The following is a 20,428-nucleotide window of genomic DNA, read 5'->3' as shown; positions in this document are numbered from 1 at the left end:
GCAATGACACCCACTTCACAAGGCAATAACGAACGCATCAAACACTTTGCACCTTTTTTTTTTTTTGTTAGGAAGGTGCATTTAAAACTCTGAAGGTAGATATTTCCTAGTTCCACTCGTGGAGCAGCAACCTGTTCTCAGCCTGTGACACTTTGCCTTGCAGCAGAGGAAGCAGAAGGGTCACCTTTGCACATAACGGGACCCAGGGCACAGCTTTCCTGCGAAGGCCAGAGCTAACAAGCCCTTCAGGCAGCGGTTGCCATTGACCACCTCTTCGCACAGCTGGGAATTCACTGTTCCACAGACTTTTCTCCTGTCTGCGGTACAAGAGATCTCCTACTTCAAAAACAGGATCTTGTTTTGTACTGCGGTATACACACTGCTTAGTGTCAGTGAAAAAATATATCAGAACAACTATTAGATTTAGATAAAATACTTGAAAAATCACATCTTTTACTTAGGCGCTTCTGCTCACAGGAACGAGCCGCTTCCATTTATACTAAAAGACAAAATATTTCACAGGCCTTATTAACTTCCCACTAGTTGACCCTCAAAACTGCCTGCCTTTTTTTTTTTTTAACATTACATCTTCTTTTATCTTTCTTAGATCTAACTCCCGCTATAATTCATAGCTTCTCCCCATGAAAGCACGAACATGAAGCGTAAGTTGTTTAATAAAACCAGACATAATTCTCTCACAGTCATGGAATCACGGAATGGTTTGGATTGGAAGGGACCTTAAAGATCATCTAGTTCCAAGCCCCTGCCCTGGGCAGGGACACCTCCCACTGGTCATTCCAATTTATTTGGAAATCGTAACTCAGCACTTCATTCGTGCTCCACTGTCAGTTTAGAAATAAGTATTTTTACTACACAATTCCAATACCTTGGCTGTTATTTTACAGATCAAAGCTAACTCTGCTATTTTGTCATGTTTTTTCAGACTCAAGCACTATTTTGAAGAGTTTCAAGCCCAGCAAAGACGCCACAGCTGAGAGCACACACGGTAAGTAAGTACCTGAATGTAAGACAAGGCATTACTGATTCAAATACACAGTTTTAAGTCTTGTGCATTCAGTCAATACACTTCTTTTTTAAAATATTATCTTTCCACTCTTACACCTTACTGTGGACTACTCTAGACTTCTTAACCATGACTTTCGGTAGGTGTCCGTCCCTCCTGTCCCTGCACGTCTCCGCTGCCTCCTCAAAACAAGGCTACGATGTGTTAGTTGCTTGTCCGTATCCCTAAGACGACACACAGAAGACTCATGTCTCCACGCTGAACTCTTTACAAATGGGAAACAGGCAGGAAGACCGATCTCTATCACCTCTTTCTCACTAAAAAGCCCTTGTGCTTTGTTTTGTGATGCCCCTTTGCAAAAGCTTTCTCTAAAAGTCATCCTGTTCTGTCTACCTCGTAAGATTAATTTCAACCATAAAAGCAAGCAGAAATTGCCACTGAGAATCGCTGCATGGTTGGCCACTGGGAACTTGACGTTATTTGGGAAAAACACAGCTGTGCAAGTATTTGACACATTGCTAGAAATCGTTTCTATTCTTTCCCTTTATCACACTTCTCCAATACTCCCACACAGTTTGTTATTCCTAACATTCCAAGTAACATAACAATATAAGAATAATCTGGCTTAACAAGCAGCGTCTGCTTTCTTACTTCCCTCATACCACGTTTTCTCAGTGTTAGGAGTTACACTACTTTCCATTTTTAGAATCTCACACGTAGCATTTCCTTAAACAATAACGCTTTGCCTGATAAATCCTTCTCTCCCTCTGCTGCAAAGGTATCACCAGCTTTCTCCAAAGGCAAACCGACCGTGGAACAGAAGCCCCTGAGTACAGAAAGGATATTTCTCACTGAAGATTTAAACCTCAAGCTCCAAGATAGCCAACACAATAAAAACAAAACTGGGGTGGGAGGAAGAGGACCAAACAAATAAGGGTTCTCTACTAGCACTTCTCAATTTCATGTGCATTATTTATCCGTGACAGAACAATTTCATCACGTGCTCTGTGCTCTTCAATGTCAATGCACTGTATCAGACAACTAGAAATAGCCAATTTTGTAGCAGATTTCTAAAAACAACTAAAAGAAACATGAACTATGGAAGGTAATAATCAAATTATTTTCTTTATACGAAAAAGAAGAAAATAGTTCACTTTCAGACAAGACACATATATTTGTAACAAAACTATAGACTATGTTATGAAAACTAAGGTGTATTTCCAGAAAGCCATTACTATACTGGGCTAACACAAAATTGCCAATGCAAACAATCAAGATTACAAGTCATAGATCAAAACACTGATAAGAAAAACTTAACACTCCTGGATTTACAAGGCACAACAAGTATCGGTCTCTTTTTGCATGTGTTTCAACTGGAGCCATTAGGGATCACAAATTATTTTCATACAACAAAAGTCAACTTTCTATAGACAGGTTTTCTCATAATCATTTGTCTCTAAAATTAAAGTGTTAAGAAAGTAGAAGGTATCAGAAGACTTTGAGGAACACAGACAAAACAGATGAAGGATGTAACACTGAAGTCCCATAACAAAAGAAAATATGGCACTCTAGAACCCCCATTTTCTTTCATGTAAAGAGTGCAGATACAAGTGTTATTCCAGCTCTGACACAGTGATGGAGTTTTAAAACCTCTAATTTCAAGTACATCAGAATTAATTAGAATTAAAAAGCAGCAGCGTTCTCCAATACACAAACAGCAACTAGACAAACAGCATCAAACCTGTTTACAAAATAATCACTTCTTTTAGTTTTTCAAGGAAACATACCAAAGCAAATGTAAACCCTCATAAATTTAATCTGTACCAAAGACTCCAGATCAATACTTTTTAGATTAACCAATAGCCAGATTAATTTGTTACTTCTTCAAACCACAAAATTCAGTGCATTCCTAGAAAATAACGTTCACATACACGCTATTGAGCACCATATACATCCCTTACCACTAGCTCCCACTTGAACTTATTTTACTTACTTGAAGTAAAGAAGACTCAAGCTTTTCCACCAGGAAAAGGGGGGGGGGGGGCAGGTGAGAGAAAAAATTAAATACCACAGCTATCCTTATCAGAGCACTCAAAAAAAAGCTGTTTGAATGCTGCAACCAAACCCCTGAAGTAGTACCTACAGAGCACCTGGCAGAGGAGCCATTTAGCCATTTCCAAGCCTTATTTACTGCAGCTGCGGGCTGGAGTGTTAATTAGCCAAAAGGCTCAACGACTGGCAGGGCTCCTCCATGGGACATAAACTGCTTCAATGGTTATTGCTAGAAATTTCCTCTCAAGCTGCTCCCTTTATTTTGAGCAAGTACTAATTCTGTTTGCTCGCTGTAAAAAGATGGCATTTTGCTTAAATAGCTACTTAATTTAACTGCATTTTACCTGCAACATTCAGAACTACCTTTTTTTAGTAATTGTTAACAGTTGCTGCCCAATAACTGAAAATCAAAATCAGTCTGAGCCCATACACCAGAAGATGTGGGGTAAAAGCAGAGATGAAGTGTGACTACAGCAGGTAAATCACACATCAGGTCTAAATCAAATGCAAAAAAAAAAAAAAAAAGGCTTGCTGCATTTAAGAAAATATATTTTGCATATTTTCAAAGCAATACTGATGAAGAGATAATGTACATCTGGTGTGTTTTCTACAGTACAGCAAAACCCCCATCCAGCAAAGGTCCTCAATTTATTGTCTAACTGGAGTTGAGGGTCCAGTTCAGCAGTTACCAAATACTCACTGCTGACCTCGCCAGTTACCAAACAATAACAGAGGTCCCAGCTGTATCTTCCCAGCTGCAGAGACTTTTCCTGCTGTATGTAATAAGTCAGCTTCTTCCCCCATTCATTTTGTGCGGATTGGTCTTTTCAAAGGTTACAACACTTACATTTCAGAATGTGTTAATTGGTAATTCATAGGTAAATTTACTTGAGAGCACTCATTAAAATTTAAAAAGAGAACACAGAATCTCATGAATGTACAATTTCAGTCCAAGCCTTTGTTCTTCAAAATCCTCAGAAATAATACCATCCCTTGTGTAAACTTTTCAAGTAGTTAGAACTCATTGAAATCAGAGAATATACTGAAAAAATCTTCAGGCTTGTTGATAATAAATAGTGATCACATCTTCTCCCTGTCTCGGTTTTATCTGTAATTTAGCATGGACTTAAATTACATTAACAATTCCACAGAAACACTCCTGCCTAACAAATCCTGCCTATTTTTTTCTACTCTACTCATTAGTCTAATGAAAGACGTTACCTGTCCTTACATAACGTGCCCCACTGATATCCTTAGACTGTCAATTAAAACAGAATTTCTATTTTAAAAAGGTCACTTTTTTTTTTTTCGGTAAAGTAAGTTTGCTTAGCATAGGAAATCAGCCCAGATTAGCTTTACTGTTATTTGCAATGACAGATAAAGCACTGCTTCTCAAAATTATTACTAATGTTAAGAAATAAGGGGTCATGTCTATCATGACTGGTAGTGACTGTTAAGCGAGACCATTTCAAGAACAAGATTGACAAGAAGATTTTCCACAACAGCCTGCTTCTGACACACGTGTTCAGATATGAAAAGCATAAGAAACATTGAGAATCCATTAAAAATACCCTCTCTACTTTCAAAAGCTGCCTTTTGTAGTAGATATAGTTAGAGATAAGGAACTTGGAGTGAAATCTCTGTGCACGTGTGTAATTCCTGAGATGAATAAAAAAGTAGTTTCCTGCTGCTGCTGTACAGACAGCTTAACTGGCCAGCTTTGGCTGTACTGCGCTCCTCCAGAAGTCATTCAAAGCAACTAGCTACAAACCAGTCAGCCTCATCATTATCCTCAGGAAAGGGATGGAACAAATAATCCTGGAAACCATTTGCAAACACGCTAAGGACAAAAAAGTTGTTTAGAGTAGTCAGCATTGATTTATGAAAGGAAAATGATGCCTGACTAACCTGACAGCCTTCTATGATGAAATCACTAGCGTGATAGATGAGGGAAGAGCAGTTGATATTGTTTATCTCCACTTCAGCAGGACTTTCAACACTCACTGACTTATAGCCTAGATAAGCAGTCAGGGAGGTAGACTGGAAACTGCCTGAGCTGCTGGGCTTAAAGGCTTGTGATCAGCATCACAAAGTTGAGCTGGAAGCCAGTTGGGAAGTTTGCAGGTGACAAAAGTGGGAGGAGTGATTGATACAGCAGGTGCTGCCATTCAGAGGGTCCTCAACAGGCTGAAGAAATGGTCAAACAGGAATCTCATGAAGTTCCTCATGAACAAGGTGAGCACCGAGTCCTGTGTCTAGGAATAACCCCATGCATTGCTACATGCTGGGGGCTGACCAGTTGGAAAACATTTTGCATCATAAGACATTTTGTAGGTGAAGATATCTTTAAATCAAACACTTTCTAAGACTGAAAGTAGTATTCAAGATGCTTCCTACGCTTGTTAGATGTAGGAAATTGCCACCCTCCTCAGTAGCTGTTTCATGTGTAATGCATTTACTCCGTGTTTGCTTTGAAAACATTTTTAAAATAGGAAAAGCAAGCTAATTGGAAATAACCAATGAGATTTCACCTAATTTAAAATGTAATCCTGAACAAACATTTCTGTCCAGAAATTCAGACTGTATGAAGAGGTGATATAAAAATACTTTTTACTTTAAAATGCATCAGGCGACTGAACAAGTATTATAGTAGGCCTTATTTGGGAAGATTATGGAACTACAAAAATTATGGATCTATGTTTGATCCTTTTGTCGTATGAATAACACAATAAAATGACTGTGATGACAAAGGATGGGAAAAACTGTCAGAATAAGAAAGACTAGCATCTGAAAAATGCATTAAATTCCTGGATGATAACTTGGTACAATCCCAGATTTTCCCAATCACTAGCAGCAAGGTCTTACCAGTGAGGGTTGGTGGGGGGAATCATATTGTATCATCGGGAACCAGATCAAATGAAGGAGATAGACAAGTATTTGCTTCGTCACATGACATTATTCAAGGCAAATGGTGTACTGCAACTTACCGAGGCCTGTTTTCCCAACGCTTTTCTTCTCATTTTAGATCTTACTGTTAATTAAAATTTCACAGTGCCTCCATTTTCTTTCTTATGCAGGGATGAAATGACTAGAACGTTCCTACAGTCATTAGGCATTACCAAAATAGCTGCAAATAATGATGCTGTTCTTCAGCATTTAATTGATATTAATTTATAACATCCAGCTATAAAGTTACATCAGGATAAACTTCCCTAGTCACCTAGATATCTATCTCTGATATAACACCAGGTCTGACAAGTCTATATATGATTAGCTACCAGTCTAAAATAATTCTTTGGAGACACTTGCAATAATCTCAGTTATCTGGTGACACATCATGTTTCCACTACTGTATCGCATATGTGTGGAAATATGCTGCAGTCCCATGTGCCAGATACTCACATATTTGGATGAACTTCACATCAAAATTACAATTATTACTATACCCATTCACTGTCTGCAAGATTAACCTGTCTCATGAGGCACTTGATAGAGCAAATTACATGTATAGATCGCAACGGATGTGTGTCATGCTTCCTGGCACGTGCGTACCAAAGTAATGTTCATGTCCTCAACCCTCTCGTATCAGCCAGTAATACAGTACTGACAATAACATTATCAAGAGTCAACCACTATGATCACAGAGTCAGTGGAAAGAATAGCCATAGAGACAGACATTTATAGTTAAATATTGCATTTTTCATAATCCTTAACAGTCAGGAAACTGTCAGGAAACCAAATAAAGTATTATCTTCTAACACTGCTATAAAGTGTATGCCCCAGTGCATCAGTCCATGCTGAGAACAGTGTTTATATAAAATGGCAAACAATGCTGAAAAGAATTGAAGACAAATGATAGGCGATAATGCACGGGCAAACCCCAAGTCTTAAAAATGCCTTCTACCGTGTCCAGAATCATTCACAGCATTAGGACAACTGCTGCAGTATTTATTGCAGTACTGACATACACCAGTCTAGCAACAGTTTCCTAGCTGATGCAGGATCTCATTCCACAAGGTTCATACCAGCTCGCACAAGGGCTACTACTGCATCACAGTCTATAAAGGCTAATACACAAATTCTGTTTCTCCCTGGTTGTGCTTAGTGAGAGCTTTATTTTCCCAAGGAATACCAAACTTTGTAGGATTAGGCAGCTTCACTGTAACACAGTAACCCACTGACTCCCTCTTGAGGCTGGCTGCATGGAAATACCATGATAACACTGTACTTAAACTGCTCCAGGACGTCTTATCAAACATGTAGTCATTCTATTCACTGCAAGATGAAGAATGCTCAGGGGAAGGACGAATACCAGCTTTCCCATTGCTGTGTGACCAACTGCTGTTTGACACACCTCGGGTAATGGGGGTGCGTGTGAGCACTGATGAGGCCCTGCACATGCGGCACAGCTTCAAACAGATCACATCCTACGGTGTGGCACTATCACCACAAGGTGTCTTGCCTCACTGAGTGATCAACAAATGCGCAACGCCTTGCATACATAACTGCTTAGAATAGTTGCAGGATTGCCCAGCATAACATCTGAACTGCGTGGTAGTGAAGTCACTGACTTTCTATTTAAAAAACTTGAAATAGAGATCTGCTTGCTTTCGTTATCCCTAGCATGAAGCCTCTGGAAGAGGGAGTACCCCTTTCTGTTCACAATATATTGGCAAGACAGACACTGCATAGTGCACTGTTGCAAACACCTGCTTCACGAAGACAAAATCTGCAATTTTGCATGAGGAGGAGGTTTAAACTTACTCATTTGTAGATCGTGTTCCCAGAGTAGTACCTGACGAGATGGCCCGTCATGACAAGGTGTCATGCCTACCAATCTAGGCATCTCTCTGTGCAGTAACATGTTCCTCATCAACAAAATGCAACTGGAAGAAAAAGGAAGGAAAAAGCAAGTGAGACACGGATGGGAAAACAAAGTGAGGATGAGAGTCAAGCTGACACATTATGAGAAGTGCAATGTGGTAGTGGAACCTCATTGCTGTATTTTTCTAACCTGCCCTCAGTGAGGAGTGAATCAAAAACTTTGTGATGCTTCAGGTGCCTCACTTTGAATTGGAACACACCTTTGAGCTGATCAGCAGTGTACATTCCTGTCTGCTATGGAGCTGGTACACGCTATGCCACCCACTGTCAATGAATTGTTTCTACCGCAAGTGTCCCACCAGGCCTCCTGTGCTCACTGTTGGCTAACTCTTGGGCGTGCAGCTACCTTGGATGCCTACTGTAAAAGGAGTAAGCCAGCTGTGAAAAACTGAGCTGAGTAAACCAACCTGTCCTGTGTGAACACATCTGTTAGCATGTACAGTCCATGTATTCCAGCCAGAAACAGAAATCCTAGGTTGAAGGCTAACAAGAGAAGGCATGCTTGTGTTAAGTTGTCCTCTTTCTGTCCGTGTTTTGAGACTGTCCTACACCAAAAGGTCAGTAGTGTCTACCCTGTCTTACACTGTACACTCTAATGCCTGGAGCGTTCTCCCTCCCATCCTTACTAGGATGCTATGTGTGGCCTTGGGTGACAGACCCATGGGAAGATGTCTTCTGCAATTAGGAACCTCAGAATGGATAGGAAGTGTACACGAAAGCATCAATAGGAAAAGACAGGAGGTGTGATGACTAGCCCTTCACCAAGATGATGTCATATAATTTCTATAAACTGCATTCCAGTATGCTGTTGATGTTGTTTCCATAGGAAGTATGGGTCAAATGGGGTTTGTACACAGGGACCACTACTTTTTCCTGATCTGTGCAGAAAAGATTCCAAGGAGGCATATACACACAATGGGAATCACAGAATCACGGAATCACGGAATCTTCAGAGTTGGAAGGGACCTCTAGAGATCATCTAGTCCAACTCCCCTGCTAGAGCAGGATTGCCTAAAGCACATCCCTCGGGGCTGCATCCAGGCAGGTCTTGAAAATCTCCAGAGAAGGGGACTCCACACCCTCCCTGGGCAGCCTGTTCGAGTGCTCTGTCACCCTCACCGTAAAGAAGTTTTTCCGTGTATTTGAACGGAACTTCCTATGTTCTAGCTTGTGCCCATTGCCCCTTGTCCTGTCACTGGGAACCATTGAAAAGAGTCTGGCTCCGTCCTCCTTCAACCCACCCGTTAGATACTTGTAAACATTAATCAGGTCCCCCCTCAACCTTCTCTTCTCCAGGCTAAAGAGTCCCAGCTCTTTCAGCCTTTCCTCATAAGGGAGGTGCTCCAGTCCCATAATCATCTTGGTTGCCCTACGCTGGACTCGCTCCAGTAGTTCCCTGTCCCTCTTGAACTGGGGAGCCCAGAATGGGACACAGTACTCCAGGTGTGGCCTCACCAGTGCAGAGTAGAGGGGGAGAATGACCTCCTTCGACCTACTGGCCACAGTCTTCCCTATGCAGCCCAGGATGCCATTGGCCTTCTTGGCGACAAGGGCACGCTGCTGGCTCATGGATAATTTGCTGTCTACCAGGACCCCCAGGTCCTTCTCCTCAGAGCTGCTTCCCAGCATGTCCGCCCCTAACCTATACTGGTGCTTGGCATTCTTCCTTCCCAGGTGCAGGACCCTACACTTGCTTTTGTTGAACCTCATTAGGTTCTTCTCTGCCCAGCTCTCCAGCCTGTCCAGGTCACGCTGGATGGCAGCACGGCCCTCCAGAGTGTCAGCCACCCCTCCCAGCTTGGTATCATCAGCAAACTTGCTGAGGGTACACTCTGTCCCCTCATCTAGGTCATTAATGAATATATTGAACAAAATTGGTCCAAGTATTGACCCGTGAGGGACACCACTCGTTACAGGCCTCCAACTGGACTCTGTGCCGCTGATCACAACCCTCTGGGTTCTGTCACTCAGCCAGCTTTCGATCCACCTCACTGTCACCTCGTCTAGCCCATACTTCCTCAGCTTCCTAATGAGGATGTTATGGGAGACAGTGTCAAAAGCCTTGCTAAGGTCAAGGTAGATGACATCTACGGCTCTCCCCTCATGTATGGATGCTTGTCAGAACCACTTCTTGCCAGGAGATGCACGCATCCTACTGTGTTTAATGCAGTCACATGCTCTCCTTCACATACATTCTGCTTTCTTTTCTGAAATTTAAAATGGCCTTGCTCACCACTATTGACGGAATTCAGGAATGTGAAGCTGTCCTAAGACCTGCTAACAGCGTGTTAAGCTGATGGTGCTGGAAGTGACACCTCCAGTCTAGACCATCTCCAGGTACAGCAGAGCTATGCCCAAGACTTCTCATGAACCCAAGCCAAAATGCTAAAACGCTTGATGGTTTTGTGTTCACAGACTTACTGGGTTGTTTTTCAGGTTATCCTGAGCAGTGACAAGGTTGCTTTGCACCCTCCAGAAAGCCATACTCTCAGGCTAGGTGTGGTGTACTCTAGCAAGGAATAAGGCAGCATTATGAAGCATATGAGAGTATGATGCCTTCTGGGATGGCACTGGAGGAGAGTCAAGCAGAGGAAGCCAGTCTTTGTGCAGTGCCCTCCATGCTGTTGTTACAATTGTCTTTTAGCTATTCTTTCAGACACACCAGGGCTTCATCAGCAAGTCTCCTAGTATATTCGATCCAGAGAGACCTCAGGAGTGAATTAAATATACAACTTAAGCCATGGAGGCCCAGGCCAAGGGGTTGAGAGAGCTATGCAAAGGGACAGTGTAGATATATCCAGGAAATCCTCAGCACCACAAAGGACCTAGCAGCTGGCACACATGGCTCATTTTAAGTCCTGTCTAAATCTAGCATTTGAACTTGATTCTTCCCGTATTCTATGAAACTCTTTTAGCCACCAACTATTTGCTGTTTTGGTTTGGTAGTAAATCAATAACACATAGAGCCAGCACAGTAGCAAAGGGCAAGCAAGCCAGATAGACATATTGCTGCAGTATTATCACCCTCATACTCATCTGGAAAGTAGGAGAGAAAAGTTCACACACGTTTGTGTGAAAAAGTACAATGAATCAGCACAACCACTAATTACCAAAAGAATGCCAAACATGTTAGAATAAGGAAAAAAAACCAAAACCACACAACAAAACATCTTAATTTGCAGAGAACTATCATTTTACTTTGCAATCTCTCATTTTTTTCTCTGATTTCTCTGATAAACTCAAGAGATTTTAGATATTTCCACCATACACTAGAAAACTTTGCCTACGTGCTCATAAACCTAGAATAGAATCTTATAAATGTTTCAGTTTGAGGTATACTTCATATTTAGGTACCTCAGAGACAATATCATATAATGGTAATTTAGTAAATAAATGAGTGATTGACCAAAATTACGCTGAAATTTTAATAAAATTATATCTAAAACTTATAAGGCATATGCAAAAAGTGTTATAACTCACCCGGCATGACCATCAATATTGGCCTTTTTATGAAAAACAAAACAGAAAACAAAGCTTTGTAACACTAGTAGGCCACTGAAACATGAAAGTTTGAGACAGAGGTAAAATCTTCATGTTTCTCAAAGATTCTGTAACACAGTCTCAAAAAGATCTTTTTACTCTATATAACACCATAACAGCACAGTAACTAGTATTCTAATAGTCATCACCAAATTATACTGGCCATATTAAAAACTTTAAGAAATCTTCTTGATGAGAAGATTTAATCTTAGTATGTTGGAGCAGGGATTTGTAGTTTGACACTTATTGCCCAAGTGAGTGTACTAATTAATGAAAACTTTCTGAGTTTATATGACAGTTAAAAAGTAACTTACATAATGCACTGTTCATACTTTTCAATATGCTTGTTCCTAGTTTTTCATGTGAATTAACCACATTTTATCATCTCATACTCTTGTGAAGATGCTGAATGTGTATACCACCATGTTTTTGCTACAACAGAAGAGCATGCGTACTTCCAACCCAAAAAGTAAAATCACGTGAAAAACAGTAGGGAAACAATGGCATAATAAGGTTCCAAAACTCATTGTCAGTTGAGTACATTGTCGGCACATGTAGCCGAGTTGTCAATCAGCAGTATTGGCTGAAGAACTACCTAGTCAATGCATTGTCTTAATAAACGTAACACCATCTACCCTCTTATATACCTTATTCCAGTTATGACACAGGGTTGCTTGTTATCGTATAACCCAGGAATATTTTTCCTACAAGGAGACCACTGGCACAGGCCAATTTGTTATTGACGCTCAGGATGAAACATATGCTGTAAGCAATGGGTAGATAATTACCAACTCCTTTTTTTTCCACCTGCATCATTGGGAAGGCATACCTGTGACACATCATCTGTAATGGAAGTATCACAGTGCTATATAATGTCCTACGCATAGCACATCTCAGTAACTGGTCCTAAAAAAAATATAGGAATAGCCTATATGATTCAGGAAAAGTGGGGCTAGTGCCAGGATTACGAAGTATGGGATCCACCAGCGCTCAATAAAATGATGAATCAGAGATGTATCAGAGGTTGACAAAAGAATTAAATTAAATGAAGAAGGGTGGGTGAATGTCATAGGATAAGTCATTAGAACCGGACCACAACAAGAACCTCCTCGTTCAAATGCATTAAAATAAAACCTTGGTCTATCCCCAATCCATAGGAAAATATTTGGCAGTTAACTTTCAAGTACAATGGAGCCTTTTATGAATAGGATATATTGGTTACAAACCCTGTGACAGGTAAGCAGGAAAAGGAGTAAAAACATCAATACAGAAGAAGATGGCAAAGAGCCTCTGGAATCTGCATGCAGGCAGAAAAGCAAGGAATCTCAACCTTCTGTATCCTGAAACCTACTTTCAGATTTCAGGAAAATGTATGAATAATAATACTAAACAGAAGAGGTATTAGCACGCTGTAAAAACAAATTAAGAAACCCCCTACTATACTAACAACAGAAGAAAAGAAATATGAACCTCTTCAGCCAAATAATATGATAACCAGAGGACTATTGAAAAATAGCTGTTTTCACTGTCAGTGAATTGAAAGTAGTTGGTGGTCAAAACTTGGCCTAATTTGCATGGTTGCTATCACGTTGCTTTCTTGTAGCTGTAAACATTTATCAAACATTTTTAGACTAGAAGTATTGAAAAAAATGAAAGTAGCATACTCAGTGAAAAATGTGTATTCCTCTTAAAATTGTTTAGAAGCCCACGTTAGGGATCAAGACCCAACTGTGCTGTCCAAACACAGAACAAACACTGCTCTTAACCCAACAAAAATAGGAAATGCACACAAACAAAGCTGGACAGTAACGCAGATAGATCACTGTAGATCTTTTTAGAAGATTTCAGCCTGTTTGTAAATTTGATGGTCTGTAAGTTATGATCTGTATTTCATTTTTATCCCTACGTGGTAAATTTCTTGCCAATGTAAATGGCTTGTAAACCTCTTGCAAATATCCTGTAAATGGACGGGCAGGGTGCAAGGGAGAATTAGTAGCTAGAAAGACATGTAGCAGTATAATTAACCTGGTGACTTACTATCAACCTCCAGAAAAAAAAACCCAAAACAAAACAACCAAACAACAAACTAATAATTTGTTACAGTTTCCAGATAAGTTTCACCCCTTCTTGGTTATCATGAAACAGCCAAGTTCTGTCCTGATACATCAAAACAACTATTTCTCCTAGCACCTTTTATAAAGTAGGAGCACATTTTAAAAACATAGCTCTCCATACATGTAAAAAACAGAGAATTTTCAGGATGTCTAAAACAGATCCAAATGTCTAACTAAATGCTGTAAAGACTAATGTAGTTGCGGAATTATTTTGCTTTTTTTAGTATATTAGATGCTTCCATAATTTCAACTTGACGCAATGAATTTTCTATGAACAGAAAACCTTAGAAAAATGAGGTCAAATGCACAGAAGAGAACTTTGGCTTTAAGAATAGCCATACCTAAACACACAGAAAAAAATCTGCTCTGTTCATTTTCCACTCATCTACCTGTGGTCAAAACAGTCAAGGGCTTATCCAGGCCTTTTATTCTACTTCAGCAGAAATCAGAAGTAGCCCCTGGCAATTGTGTAAGTCTTAAACAAAATAACGGCCATCTTTGCAACGTATAATGACATATAACTAGTCAGTATGAAGAACTGCTTTTATCAGAATGACTGGAACAGCAACTCAAATGCTGCCATTACACAAGACAGCTGGGGCAAAGGGCATCAGCAAGCTGCTAGCCATATGGCAGGCACTGTGGTGGACCAATTATTCTGGGCTAGAAAAGCTCTTTTATATTTATCTAATATGCTACTAACAGTGCTGTATTTCACTCTGACTGCGCCCCTGGCTTCTTTGAATCTCCTAAGACCCCAGCATTTTTTGTAGTCTTTCTTTCTTATTGTCAAAATTAAGATATGTAAGCAGATGGTATACAGACTTTTTGCCAGTATTCCATCCTTAGATGCCTCCTATTATGATGTAAAATATACTGAGAATGACAGCTACTTAAAGTGGAAAAAAAGGCTAAAACAGTCACCCCAGAATAAAAACAGATTTTCAAAGGTACTGAGAACCTACAACTCATCTCAATTCAAACAATACTAATTAGTGTGCTAGTACCCTAGGATTAATTATTCCCTTGGTTCTATTTGTGACCATCTCAAGGGACAAACCTTGTGTCTTACGTCTTTGGCTGTTATCCCTCTTAAACAGGGCAACTAAAGAGACAGCCACATTTCTTCTACAGTAAAGCAGATTTTTTAAACTGCATTTATTTCACAATTCATTGAAATTATCTTTAAAAATCTGAGTTATGTTCAGCATCTATTAATCAGCTAGTTTAAAGACAATGAAAATGAATCAGTGATGAGCTAGCTTCCATTAAATATTTTAAAGCGTATTTGTATTTTCAGGACAAAAAAAAAGTGAAAGAGAAAACATATTAAACTACATGTAGATTATAAGCATGTTGAACTTAGAAAATATTATTATCTTAATGGGATCCTGGCAGGCAATTTCTGCACTGGGAATTTGCAACAATTACCTCCAGGTGATTCCATGGGAAACTGACCCATCAAGTCAGCACACTAGATTATTATATATGTAAAATGCTTACCGATACTCTAGCATACAAATATCACGTGTACCTATTACGATTGTCACATGCATTGTAATAGTCTTTGATGTATCTCTGCTTAAAGAGCGTCAGATCTTTCACAACTTAATTAAATAGAAAAAAATCAATACAGCCTTTCTTTAGATACCTCAACATTACTTAGATGCCTAATTTAAATGCCTGAGGTTAAGGAGTTTTGACTTAGTGACTAGATCACGTATGGAGAATTTCTAGCTACGTGCCTCTTGGATTCAAAGATAGTGACATTTTCTCTTTTCATACCTTACAAATGCAACATACCTTCTTTGACTTTCCTTGTTTCCCAGCATCCACATTTGCTGTGGTTACAGCAAATCCATCTTGTTTGTTGCCATTTCACTGGCTGGTTTGCTTGGTTTTGTCCCCCATAAGTTTCCTATGATCACATTATTGTCTCTTCCAGTCGTAAGCGTGATACTATATTCATAGGAAAATTCAGAAATCATCACTGAAAAGAACAACGTGTGATCAGATCACAAATTTTAACATTGTTTTAGTACCAAAACTAACTGAAAGTCGAGGTATGAACCATGCCTAAATTCATCATTACTGGCGTTACTCACCTCACAACCTAAATGTCAGGCATATATGCGATCTCTTTTGTTCACAGTCTGTAGACCTCTAACAAAGCATGTGTCTGGTACACCTTCTCACTTGCAGCATGGAATTCTACGTTTTAATCTGAAATATTTCACTGATACTTTTCAGCACAGCATCAAACCTTTCTTTGCTTACATATCATAGAAAACATATAACAGGCAAATTCTGTTCATACAGCCAAGTAGCAGCTTCATTTTAGTTCATTTTATTGGCATATTAATGAATTTTACGAATAACCTCTATATCAGTCTAGAGCCATACTGATGCATTTAGCTACAGACATATATCCACAATTTTCAAAAGCATATCTCTAATTTTTACTGGCAATGAAATAATAGCCTGACTTTCCAGTCCTGCTGGGCAGCCAACGTTTTTAATTGCCTTTAAGTTTCTGAAAATTCAATTGCTTTGAAAAACCAGTTCATTTAGGATTCTCTTCTTTCTACAGAATCAGAACATATAAAATTACCTCTATTGTATCAAGCTATCTCTTGGATCAAGCATCTATATTTATACATGCAAACATCCAGCAAGCCAATTAAGCACTTGACTAATTTAAAGCACATGTGACTAAGTCATACTGGATGGACGACCCATTTAAAAGCTTAAGAGCTTCTGATTCTAACAACAGAAAAAAAAAATATTGCTGTGCCTAGCTTTAAATCTTTTCTTATGCAGAATGAAGCATCAATGGGCAAAATCATGTTTCAAAATACAGGCTTTATTAACTGCTGTTAGGTAAATGCTTCAGACAATGCTGCTAATAATACCGAGAACGAATGCAGAACAACATTCATAGGCTTACTTATTGGTGCTCTAAGATGAAATAAAATAAAAGAAAATGCATTAACAAAAGAAAATTGTATTTATATAATGTGAAATAATTGTAATAATGTAGTTTCTAGGAAACTTGAGATATCGAGGATGCTAAGTACATGTTTGAATACCTTACCACCTGAAAAGTGTTGCATTTCTTATTCTATTCTTCTTCTTTCAGTTATCTCAAGAAGTATATTGCAGCTGTCTTTCCAGCAGTAAATATGAAACACAAGGTCTTGATTATGATGATCAGGACTACTGTTTACGAAAATCAATAAATTATTGCAAAACATGAATATAGATGAATGAAATTCCCTTTTTGATAAAAATATTGCAAAATATATTTGACTCTAGGACTGGTGTATCCGTTGACATTTACTAACGACATACACTATTAAAGTTTGAAGATGTCTGCTCCAGAACCACTGAAGTCTATGGAGAATGAAAGAAGCAGAGGAAAAGAAAAACATGCAGTTTGATCTAACAGTTTTCTATCTATGGGGTTAGTCTTTTTCCCTAGTGGTTTAAATTAAGACCTTGCCCTCATACCTACAGCAGAGGATGGTGGAAAATTACAAACACAAAAAGAGGTTTCCTATCTGCCTTTTCCTGGTTTTCTTCTACGTGTGTTTTCTTTGAAGTTTTCTCTCTGCTATGCCTCTCAGTTTCTCACTCTGTCAACTCACAGCTCAATATACATGTGCTATTTCCTATAAAAGCCAGTTTTTACTTCCTGCCTGCTTACCTTTTCCACTAGTATCGTTCTCTCAGTCCTCCCTTAAAGTCCACCGTTTCTGAAGATGTTATATTTCAGTGTTTTCAGTGCTTTCCATTAGATCTGATGACTGACAATACAAAATTAAAAAGACTACATGTAATGCAAGTTACTGAAGGACAAATTTATTATCATGATAGCTTAACCAGTAAACTGTTTTCAGACATAATTTACAGAGCATACACCGAGATCCCCAGTTAATTATTACCTATCTCATATTCCATCTCTTCTTCTCACCATATATTATGTCTAACATCCTAGCACCTGTCACCCAGATGCTGGCTGGCCTTTAATAGCATGGACTTCATGTCTATCTGATTGCAAGTTTGACATATAAAATTGCTTTGGGTGTGTATTACCACTTTGGAATTAAGACAGACAATATGTTCCGTCTACTGTATTGCAATGGACATTAATCTGTTGGTTTTATTGATATTTCTCTGTTTTCTAAAATATAATAGCAACTTTCTGACTGTACTTGCCATACCTACCCCTCAATCCGCTGTCATGTATGTGAACAGTTCAGTAGTAGTATATGTTCCTCTTTCAGTGCTTTTTCTGTGCCCTGGTTCTTACACCAGAAGGGACAGCAAATGGATCAGTGGAAAAGTCATTTGTAGTGGTTCCTGAGGTACTGTAAATATCCCAAGTTTGGATATTTGTAACCAGGCCAATTATTGTTTCAAGTCTCGAGAATGGTTTCATTATATTACTTCATAGTTGCAGTACGTGCAGTAGATGAATTTGTTTCATGACCGAAAATACATTCAGTAATATCAATCATACTTTTATTACGTGAGCCTAAAACAGAGCCTTTATTTTGTTCTTTCTGATCTTATTCCTTGTGGCACAGGTAGAAAACATATCTAAGCCTCATGTCTAGATACATAATTTGGATACTCTGAAAGATACAAGTTTGAACATCTTTAGTAGAAGGGGAAAAAAATTAAGTGTCCCAATCCTGTGATAAGCGTTCTCACCAATAATTAGTTTAATTAAAAATGAGCACTCTGTCTTTTGCTTCTGTCTTCTGATCTTTTAGAATGACAGTCATTGTGGGCCCCGTGCTCTGTGCTGAAGTTAAATGCTTTGGCTATGTAGTAGGTGTACTCTGAATATACCAACTCAACAGAGGTTGTAAGGAACATGGGAATATTTATGAATCGGATTTAATCATAAGCAGGAAGTAGGTACCAAGTCAGCCAGGTGAACTGGCTGACATATGTATCATGAAGATTTAGGTGCCTATGTAACTTAATTATCAAAGCAACAGACACTATTGACCTTCTACTCTACTAATTCTAGATCATTCCTGTGGGTGTAATTCACGAATCTATGTGTAAACTTCATATACAGCACCATTGTGTGCATGAGTAAAATTGACCTTGTAGTTTGTGTTTAAACTTACTTTAAATACAGAAAACAAAATACAAATGCTAAGTATCATGACTTTTAATCTCACTAAATCTTAATTAAGGGTGAAGTGTGGTTTGGATTATGCCTCAGAAAGACACGCAGCAACATAGAACCAGTCTCCCCAGCTAAATGAAGATGATTAATTTGGAATTGTTTGAAGTTTGTTTGCTTAATGCATATATAACAGGAGGCTTATGCAAGTAAATAAGATGCCGCAGGAGTCAAATATCAAAACAGAAGGGGGAAAAAGGGAAAAAAAGATACCCACAGCAAGGTACCTGTGGAATTTAAACCAGCATTCACTGCTTTCTTCACTGAAAAGACAGAAGAGTAAAGCGAGATGAGAGAAAAATTTTGTATTTTTTTCACACTTAGCTTTGCATATGACCTTTCTTATCAAACACAGTTGCTTTGTTTCAGTAAAGCTAAAGTGCAAGCATTTTGAAAAATACATGCCATTCATGTTGCCACCTGCTCTCCCTTGGTTGTTTTTTTTTTTGCATATTTTCTTAACCAATATTTAATCTCTTCTGGGTTTTTTTATGCACATATACATGCATATATACACATACATCCTTTCCTCTAGCATTAGTTATAATAAGAAGAGTTTATGGGAAGTGAAAGAGAAGCAGTTTTTGCAAGTTACTCTTACTTTGAAACAGATTTGCGACGAGCAAGTTTATCTGCACACATTTGTTGACAGGAAGTGTTAAACTTTAAAGGAAAAGCAAACAATAACTCTTCATGAACATGTCTACATTTCCCTGATTTTGCTGGTTAAGAAAACTGAAATATCAATTACTTGATTTGAAAAAAATGTGTATATGCACTCCTAATATTAAGTCTATAGGACTTGTCAATCAGTCTTTTCTTATGAAAAGACCATTTTTTTACAAAACAGTCACCTTAAAAAATAAAATCGGTACAGAAGAACACCACATAAGTCTGAATGAGTATCTGAAAAGATCATTAAATGTTCTCAGAAACAGCTGATGGTGAGGCCCACAAATTTAGTTTGCAGAATGGGAGCTAGCATCTGAAAACCAAGTTTTCTTTGGGTTAAGATCTTGTTGTGAAGCTTGGATACTTTTTTCTTTGGCTGATACTATAGAGGGTTTCTTGCTCGGTACAAAGACTGCTTAGATCTTTGTGGATTTACTCTTGTTTAGCTTTACCAAGGATTTTTCTGAGTGCAGCAGAAGTCTGGTACATGGAAGCAATCAGTGGTTGCACAGAAGATGCAGAAGTAGGCGTAGTCTGATGATGTGCATTTTGTATAAAAGTATTAGAAACACAGCTGATCCATTTTATGGTTATCATGTTGGCTATCATGTTGAGAAAGAAAATATTATGAGACCAGGAGACATAAAAGAAATGTCCCAAATAAGGTGGAAGCAGAGAGAAGGGAGTTTGCTGTTCTTACCACTGAGGAAAAAGAGTACCATTGGTGATATTCCCTATGTAGCACAGACCTGAATTTGGGAGTCTTAGCCCTATAATACGTAATAACACATACTAGATAAAGCAATTCTCCAATTGAAATAATGAGCTAGACTATTCTTTGTATCTGTCAAGAGAATAAAACGTAGACGTAATCTTGCAGATAAGCATTTTCCCCATTTCGTTTCTTTCTGACAGGCTATGGGTAAACAGAGATGCTCT

At 38.8% G+C, this 20,428-nt stretch overlaps 1 protein-coding gene across 1 annotated transcript in view; it reads right to left on the bottom strand.

Annotated features, from left to right (window-relative positions):
* ABTB2 (ankyrin repeat and BTB domain containing 2) overlaps positions 1–20,428 on the bottom strand; it is a 158,605-nt gene that overhangs the window by 137,097 nt on the left and 1,080 nt on the right. Inside the window, exons 2-4 of the mRNA XM_054201631.1 lie at positions 17,321–17,420; positions 15,418–15,604; positions 7,841–7,962 (exon numbers count right to left, since the gene is read on the bottom strand). Of these exons, the coding sequence (XP_054057606.1) occupies positions 7,841–7,962; positions 15,418–15,452 (157 nt within the window). The 5' untranslated portion in view covers positions 15,453–15,604; positions 17,321–17,420. The remainder of the gene's footprint in view (positions 1–7,840; positions 7,963–15,417; positions 15,605–17,320; positions 17,421–20,428) is intronic.

The sequence above is a fragment of the Rissa tridactyla genome, chromosome 4 (assembly GCF_028500815.1).
Source record: "Rissa tridactyla isolate bRisTri1 chromosome 4, bRisTri1.patW.cur.20221130, whole genome shotgun sequence".
Lineage (NCBI taxonomy): Eukaryota > Metazoa > Chordata > Aves > Charadriiformes > Laridae > Rissa > Rissa tridactyla.
Note: the sequence above shows the minus strand (reverse complement) of the source record. Positions and strands in the feature narration are given on the sequence as shown.